Here is a 9508-nt window from a genome sequence, read left to right as displayed (position 1 = left end):
GACCATTTACAATGTCCATGTAGTAATGCAAGGGGACAGAAGGTATTCATTTTGGAGCAGCACTTCAAAAAACATGCTCATCTTAAAGGAATAATTTATGCAAATGTGAAACATTGGGTCCTGTGTTTAAATATAAGTGTCTCTTTACATCAAATTTTTTGTACTTTGCTGTAGCTACTACATTGTTGCCAGTGGACAGTGGATATATTGGTTACAGTGTTTCCTCCAATAATTAACTGATGAACTGATGGTAGATCTCAATAATCTCAAAACTCCATGAACATACTGGTTAAATCTTCTGAAAATGAAAAACTTCATGCAGGAACAACTTTGCTGCGTTTAGTAAATGAACTACTTGCAGTAGTGACACTAGTTTCAGCCGAAGACACTGACTTGTCAACAGCCCATGGATTTCTGCCACAGAAGAGGAAAGGAATCACACATTCCTGGAACTGCAAAGACAGAATAAAGAACATTAAGAGTTCACACAGATTTGTTACATATGTAGATTTTATATAGAGTTTTCAGCATTAAATACTCGTTCAGTGAAAAAAATACACAAAGCTGGGATCAATAGAAATTGGGGTACCATGTGACAACAACATTGGATCAGGAACTAACCAAGGTACCACAGCCTAGCGTTCTGCAATCCACATACACTCTGACATCCTGTATTATAAATGGTCAGCTGCTAAATGTCATCAAGCTACAAAGAGATGTCTCAATGACTAATAAGATCCTGTAAAAATTTCACTACCTCAACTAGTGAATTGAACAAAGAAACATACCTGTTTGTTCATGAAAATATAGATGATAGGGTTGTAGACGGTGCTGGTTTTTGTGAGGTACATAGGAATTGTTGCGATAATGGGATCAATATAAACACCAGGATTTATCACAACTGTCATAGCAAAGGCTGCGTAAGGAAGCCAGCAGACCAGGAAAGCCATTATCATCACCAAAACCATCCTTGATACTTGGGCTTCGGCTTTACTTGTGGTTCCACCTTCTGCAACTCCTAGTTTGGCCACCTAGAATGGAAGGACAGCACTTACCGACCTATAAAATATACTTCTATGATCTACAAATTCTGTGAGTCATCAACTCATCTACTAGCAATGGTTAAACTGCATTGATAGAACAGTAGATTTTTTTTTTTTTAAATTTAGATGAAATAACTGCTAAGAACAAATGAGGGCGCAATGTACTTTGTTACCTGCCGTAATGTCCACATTAGGTATCCATATGAAACTACAATTGTAATGAATGGAACTGCAAAGCAGAAACAGAAGAAGCAAATAATGTAGGACATATTCACTGGGTCAGGATTATACCAGTCAGGAGCACACGATGTTTCAACCCCTTCTAGTTGATAGCTGCCCCAGCCAAATAGTGGAGGTGTGTTCCAGATAAGTGACCATGTCCAAGAAAGGGCAATTCCAGATAGGGCTTGCTTGGCTGTGAATGTCAGAGTTCCCATCGGCTTACATACAACAACAACTCGATCCACAGCAATGACTGCAATAGTACACAGAGCCGCAATTCCTAGAGCAAAGAAGCCAAAATCTGAATTAGTTATGGAAAGTTAAAAGCCACTTGGTTCAGTTTCCAATCCCTGCCTCCAGTAGTGAATCTCCAGTTGTAATCAAAATTATTCAACCTCCAATCTGAAAATCAGGTTTATTGTTAAAATTAACAGACTTTCAACTGTTTGCAATGAACAAACCAAACATAAGCAATTGAAATAGCACAACACAATGAATGCTTTATGTGGTTTCCCCAAATTCAACTGAAAATGCAACTTAGATGGACTTCTCCAGTCTCAAAATTATTCAGCCTCTTTATAGCAAGCATCTTTTGTACTTAAATGAAATAAAAAATGTCAGCGCTACATATGGTAGCCTATACAGTGAGGCAACCTATAAAAATGTGCAAAAAAATCAAACAGGTCTCTGTGAGTTAGTAGTATACAGATAGAAACACTTAAGTCCCACAGTAGTTTAGATTTATGCACAAAAAGATAGAAAAAACTTGCTTAAGAGTCCATATAGTCTTATAAGAGAGTCTTGAAGGGGTTAATCCTGTGTTGTAGTGGGAGATACACTATAGCTTTTACCTTCAAAAGATACAAAAGAAAACTTTCATAGTGTAAAACCGTTTTAATAAATCACAATATACCCTTCCCCCCAAATAGGAACCCTTACTTTAGCAAGTTGTGATATTTGTTTCCAAGATATCACGAAATACACATTTGTAAAGTCAGAGGCTGTGCAGCCGTTTACCGTCCGCTGCTCTCAGCAGTTTCAAAATTCCCGCCCGATCTCAGCGCTGATACGGTGGGTTCTATCCTGCAGAATGGGAGCATCAGCGTGTGGACGATTCTAAGCTGGCTGTGAACATCAGACCTCTGCACCCGATGACACTTCAACGCGTTTCGCCCGCTTTGCCGGGCTTTTTCAAGATAGTGTATCGGATAAGAACAGCATCTTTAAATACATTTTCTTTTGATCAGCTAATAATCAACTGCTGATCGACTAATAGTCTTTAACATATTAAATGCAGAGGATAAACAGGATCCTGTCATTGCTTAACAATTTCAAAATGTATATAGCATACACATACTTCATATTAGTTAAAAATATTGAAACAACATTTTAAAAAACATTGTGGAGGAAACATTATAATACAAAGGTTGTGCTAATGCAAAGAAGATTAGAGTATATTGTGAAACATGAGGTAGATATAAGTCATTTAAACATTTATACAGTTGCTTATAGTAGCTATTGGGCTTCCCTCATTCACACCCGTTAATGAAAAAGGGCGCATACATAAATGGAGTGAGGGGAAAAAAAAAACCCATAATAATCTAAAAAGATCAGCGCAAGAAAAAAATCATATTATTAAGAAAAATATTAAATGAAAGGTGAATAGAGAGACATTCTCAAGAAGCAATCCACAAAAAGAAAAAATACATCTAAAAAGATTTTCTTTTGTGGCAATGCCTTTTAAGGTATTCCCTTTAAAAGTATCAGTTCCGGAAATACTGTTAATAAAGATGTAATAAATCTAATAAAATTACATAGTGAAATCTATTGCCCATATTCCTATTCTGAAAGTGTACATATAGTAGAACAGTATACCTGTACCCTAAAACAGGCAATGATAATCAGGAAAGAATATATTATAATGATATTCCCTATATGCAAATGAAGGGAACACAAAGTCCCATATGATAATAAATCGCTACCAATCATATCCAAAAATGGAGGAGTCTCAAAGATGGAAAAATGGGAACCAAAAAATTCTTAATATGCAGTGGATCCCCCTTATAGACAATTATTCAAATATGACTCGCCTTAAGTTAATAGATTCCAAGTCTATGTGCCTTATATAGAAGTTGGTTACAAAATATTTACAAGTTCTAGGTCCACATTTAGGCCTAGAGGGGCCAAAGATTTTAAATTAAAAATCCACAGCATTTCTTGATATATTAATCTCTTAGCCAGTTCTCCCCCTCTCCATGGAACATTCACCTTTTGTATTCCACAGAAAGTGAGACCGCCTGGGTCACTCCCATGGTGTTCCATGAAATGTCTAGACACGGAATGTTTATCAAATTTCCTTTTTATGTTGTATATATGTTCATTGATTCTCGTCTTTAACATTCTTTTAGTTTGTCCTACATATTGTAGTCCGCACGGGCAACTTAAAAGGTATATCACTTGTTTGGAATGACTCGTGATACACTCTTTAATGCTGTATGACTTCTTGGTGACTAAAGATTCAAAAGCAGAAATTCCTCTATATGGGGGACCTGTGGTTTTGCATACATTGCAGTTCCCACACTTAAAAAATCCTTTCTCCGTATTCAAAAAATGTGTTGTTGGTTTTATCTGTCTATAACTATGCACCAACTGATTTCTAATTGTGGGTGCCCCCCTAAAAATAATTCTTGGTTTCTGAGGTAGAAGTGGGGCTAGAATAGGGTCTTTATGTAAAAAGTGCCAATGCTTGTTGATTGTTCTCCTTAGAAGGTGTGCCTGACTGCTGTAGTTAAAAATAATGGGACACTTAAAATTCTGTGGATTCTCCTTGTCTTTCTTGGATGGGTTTATAAGAGTGGTTCTCTCCAAATCTTTCACTCTATTAAGTGCTAGCTCTAAGAGTTCGGGTTCATAGGCTTTCTCTATAAATTGTTGTTTAACTAGTTCTAGCTGTTGTTCGCATGTTACAGGATCTGTGCAATTTTTCTTTATTCTTTGAAACTGTCCATATGGGACATTGGTCAGCCATGGTGGATGATGGCAACTGGTTCTTAGGATAAAGCTATTAACGTCAACCATCTTAAAGAAGGTTTTTGATTTTAAGATTCCCTCTTCCACATAGAGGACTAAGTCCAAGAAATCCACACTGGTGGTACTATATTTAGAAGTGAAAGATAAGTTGGATCCATTGTTGTTCATGTGGCCCAAGAACGTGGAGAGTTCAAGTTCCTCCCCTTCCCAAATAAAAAAGCAGTCATCGATGTACCTTCTATAGAGGACCAGGTTCGCTACCCATGAATGACCGCTCCATATGTTCATGTCCTCCCAGTCTGCCATGAACACATTGGCATAACTGGGTGCGAACCTGGTCCCCATAGCAGTTCCCGTGACTTGTAAGTAAATCTCATCATCGTGCCAGAAAAAATTATGAGTCAAGATGAAGTTGATGCACTCAATTAAAAACTCAACTTGTTCCATTTGCAGTTCTGAGTCTCTATACAAAATATTTCTAATTGCTTTTAATCCCAATTCGTGTTGGATGACTGTGTACAATGATGTTACGTCACATGTCACCAACCAATAGTTCTTTTTCCAGGTTATGTTTCCTAATAGACGGAGTAACTCACTGCTGTCCTTTAAGTATGATTTAGTAGTTCTAAATAAGGATAAGTTCGAGGTCAAAGACCCAATCCCTGAAATAATGGGTCTACCTGGTGGCCTAGTTATGTGCTTATGGATCTTAGGAAGGAAGTAAAAAACTGCCCTCCTAGGATGTAAATTGTGAACAAAGTCGTGTTCTTTCTTAGTGACTAAGAAAGAACACGACTTTGTTCACAATTTACATCCTAGGAGGGCAGTTTTTTACTTCCTTCCTAAGATCCATAAGCACATAACTAGGCCACCAGGTAGACCCATTATTTCAGGGATTGGGTCTTTGACCTCGAACTTATCCTTATTTAGAACTACTAAATCATACTTAAAGGACAGCAGTGAGTTACTCCGTCTATTAGGAAACATAACCTGGAAAAAGAACTATTGGTTGGTGACATGTGACGTAACATCATTGTACACAGTCATCCAACACGAATTGGGATTAAAAGCAATTAGAAATATTTTGTATAGAGACTCAGAACTGCAAATGGAACAAGTTGAGTTTTTAATTGAGTGCATCAACTTCATCTTGACTCATAATTTTTTCTGGCACGATGATGAGATTTACTTACAAGTCACGGGAACTGCTATGGGGACCAGGTTCGCACCCAGTTATGCCAATGTGTTCATGGCAGACTGGGAGGACATGAACATATGGAGCGGTCATTCATGGGTAGCGAACCTGGTCCTCTATAGAAGGTACATCGATGACTGCTTTTTTATTTGGGAAGGGGAGGAACTTGAACTCTCCACGTTCTTGGGCCACATGAACAACAATGGATCCAACTTATCTTTCACTTCTAAATATAGTACCACCAGTGTGGATTTCTTGGACTTAGTCCTCTATGTGGAAGAGGGAATCTTAAAATCAAAAACCTTCTTTAAGATGGTTGACGTTAATAGCTTTATCCTAAGAACCAGTTGCCATCATCCACCATGGCTGACCAATGTCCCATATGGACAGTTTCAAAGAATAAAGAAAAATTGCACAGATCCTGTAACATGCGAACAACAGCTAGAACTAGTTAAACAACAATTTATAGAGAAAGCCTATGAACCCGAACTCTTAGAGCTAGCACTTAATAGAGTGAAAGATTTGGAGAGAACCACTCTTATAAACCCATCCAAGAAAGACAAGGAGAATCCACAGAATTTTAAGTGTCCCATTATTTTTAACTACAGCAGTCAGGCACACCTTCTAAGGAGAACAATCAACAAGCATTGGCATTTTTTACATAAAGACCCTATTCTAGCCCCACTTCTACCTCAGAAACCAAGAATTATTTTTAGGGGGGCACCCACAATTAGAAATCAGTTGGTGCATAGTTATAGACAGATAAAACCAACAACACATTTTTTGAATACGGAGAAAGGATTTTTTAAGTGTGGGAACTGCAATGTATGCAAAACCACAGGTCCCCCATATAGAGGAATTTCTGCTTTTGAATCTTTAGTCACCAAGAAGTCATACAGCATTAAAGAGTGTATCACGTGTCATTCCAAACAAGTGCTGCCCGTGCGGACTACAATATGTAGGACAAACTAAAAGAATGTTAAAGACGAGAATCAATGAACATATATACAACATAAAAAGGAAATTTGATAAACATTCTGTGTCTAGACATTTCATGGAACACCATGGGAGTGACCCAGGCGGTCTCACTTTCTGTGGAATACAAAAGGTGATTGTTCCATGGAGAGGGGGAGAACTGGCTAAGAGATTAATATATCAAGAAATGCTGTGGATTTTTAATTTAAAATCTTTGGCCCCTCTAGGCCTAAATGTGGACCTAGAACTTTTAAATATTTTGTAACCAACTTCTATATAAGGCACATAGACTCGGAATCTTTTAACTTAAGGCGAGTCATATTTGAATAATTGTCTATAAGGGGGATCCACTGCATATTAAGAATTTTTTGGTTCCCATTTTTCCATCTTTGAGACTCCTCCATTTTTGGATATGATTGGTAGCGATTTATTATCATATGGGACTTTGTGTTCCCTTCATTTGCATATAGGGAATATCATTATAATATATTCTTTCCTGATTATCATTGCCTGTTTTAGGGTACAGGTATACTGTTCTACTATATGTACACTTTCAGAATAGGAATATGGGCAATAGATTTCCCTATGTAATTTTATTAGATTTATTACATCTTTATTAACAGTATTTCCGGAACTGATACTTTTAAAGGGAATACCTTAAAAGGCATTGCCACAAAAGAAAATCTTTTTAGATGTATTTTTTCTTTTTGTGGATTGCTTCTTGAGAATGTCTCTCTATTCACCTTTCATTTAATATTTTTCTTAATAATATGATTTTTTTCTTGCGCTGATCTTTTTAGATTATTATGGGTTTTTTTTTTCCCCTCACTCCATTTATGTATGCGCCCTTTTTCATTAACGGGTGTGAATGAGGGAAGCCCAATAGCTACTATAAGCAACTGTATAAATGTTTAAATGACTTATATCTACCTCATGTTTCACAATATACTCTAATCTTCTTTGCATTAGCACAACCTTTGTATTATAATGTTTCCTCCACAATGTTTTTTAAAATGTTGTTTCAATATTTTTAACTAATATGAAGTATGTGTATGCTATATACATTTTGAAATTGTTAAGCAATGACAGGATCCTGTTTATCCTCTGCATTTAATATGTTAAAGACTATTAGTCGATCAGCAGTTGATTATTAGCTGATCAAAAGAAAATGTATTTAAAGATGCTGTTCTTATCCGATACACTATCTTGAAAAAGCCCGGCAAAGCGGGCGAAACGCGTTGAAGTGTCATCGGGTGCAGAGGTCTGATGTTCACAGCCAGCTTAGAATCGTCCACACGCTGATGCTCCCATTCTGCAGGATAGAACCCACCGTATCAGCGCTGAGATCGGGCGGGAATTTTGAAACTGCTGAGAGCAGCGGACGGTAAACGGCTGCACAGCCTCTGACTTTACAAATGTGTATTTCGTGATATCTTGGAAACAAATATCACAACTTGCTAAAGTAAGGGTTCCTATTTGGGGGGAAGGGTATCTTGTGATTTATTAAAACGGTTTTACACTATGAAAGTTTTCTTTTGTATCTTTTGAAGGTAAAAGCTACAGTGTATCTCCCACTACAACACAGGATTAACCCCTTCAAGACTCTCTTATAAGACTATATGGACTCTTAAGCAAGTTTTTTCTATCTTTTTGTGCATAAATCTAAACTACTGTGGGACTTAAGTGTTTCTATCTGTATACTACTAACTCACAGAGACCTGTTTGATTTTTTTGCACATTTTTATAGGTTGCCTCACTGTATAGGCTACCATATATAGCGCTGACATTTTTTATTTCATATACTAGGGCATGATCATTAAGGAGTTTTGCTTTATGTCTAGCTGCTAATTTTTATACTGCAACATTTTTATTATTTACTATTTGTATCTTATTTATATTTACTTTTTAAAGGTGCGCTCTCCTGTATTTTATAATCTTCTGTACTTAGCAGAGCACCCTTTTGCTGTAATGGCTTTCTACAAACGAGATGCATAGCCAGATTCTGGCAGTGTTCCTGAGAAATCTTAGCCCAGTTCAGTAATATTCTCAGGATTGCGTGCTGCACCCACCTTCTTCAAATCCCACCAGAGATTTTCTATGGGGTTCAAGTCAGGTTACTGTGATGGCCACTGCAAAATTTTCCAAGACTTCTTCTGCAACAAAGCCTTGGTGGAATTTTACTTATGCTTGGGATCATTGCCTTGTTAGAAGGTCCCATGACGCCCAAGCTTCAGCTTCCTCACAGACGGCCTGACATTTTCTCTTAGAATTTTCTGGTACTTCAAAGAATCCATCTTGCATTCCACACACTGCAGGTTTCCAGTGCCAGAGGATGCATAGTAGCCCCAAAGCATCACTGAGCCACCACAATGCTTAACTATAGGCAGAGTGTTCTTTTTAGCATATCCTTTATTCTTATTACATACCGCTGATCCATTGGGCTGAAAAGTTCCAGTTATGTTTCATCAGTCCACAGAGCAGAATTCAATTACTTCTGTGGCTTATTTATATGATTTTGAGCATATTGAAGCTGACTTTTCCTGTTCTTTTGGGTCAGTAGTGGTGTAGGTCGTGGAGTTCTGGCATGGTGTAACATCCTGTTCCAAGCTGCGGATCATTCTGGCAATTGCTTGCTTAGTTTTTTTTGGTTTTTATGGTTTTCTATTCTATGTCTGGTTTTCTTCATGCTGGGTTTTCTGGGTTCATTCCTGTATTCCATTCCTGGAATTCCCAGTCTCCAGGAATGCTTTAAATGTTTGTTTTGAGTTGCCACACCCAGGGCCGGTGCAAGGATTTTTGCCGCCCTAGGCAAAAAACATTTTGCCGCCCCCCCCATATGTCCTGCCCACCATGTGACATCACAATGCCCCGCCCATATGCTCTGCCATATGGGCCAACGTCAGTCTTCACAAAGTGTCTTTTATCTGAAAAGACAGTGTGTTTACATTAAAAGGCCTACAGGCACAGGCTATAGACACCAGAACCACTGCATTATGCTGTAGTGCTTCTGGTGACTATAGTATCCATTTAATGTGAGGTAAAT

The 9508-nt window shown here is 37.7% G+C and overlaps 1 protein-coding gene across 1 annotated transcript in view; it reads right to left on the bottom strand.

Annotated features, from left to right (window-relative positions):
- Positions 1–314: 314 nt before the first annotated feature.
- The window catches only part of LOC134569248 (parapinopsin-like), a 54834-nt gene continuing 45640 nt past the window's right edge, over positions 315–9508 (bottom strand). Inside the window, exons 2-4 of the mRNA XM_063428163.1 lie at positions 1217–1545; positions 789–1031; positions 315–452 (exon numbers count right to left, since the gene is read on the bottom strand). Coding sequence (XP_063284233.1) covers positions 315–452; positions 789–1031; positions 1217–1545 — 710 coding nt within the window. The remainder of the gene's footprint in view (positions 453–788; positions 1032–1216; positions 1546–9508) is intronic.

The sequence above is a fragment of the Pelobates fuscus genome, chromosome 7 (assembly GCF_036172605.1).
Source record: "Pelobates fuscus isolate aPelFus1 chromosome 7, aPelFus1.pri, whole genome shotgun sequence".
Classification (NCBI taxonomy): Eukaryota; Metazoa; Chordata; class Amphibia; order Anura; family Pelobatidae; genus Pelobates; species Pelobates fuscus.
The sequence above is the reverse complement of the archived record's forward strand: the minus strand, read 5'-3'. Positions and strand labels throughout refer to the sequence as shown.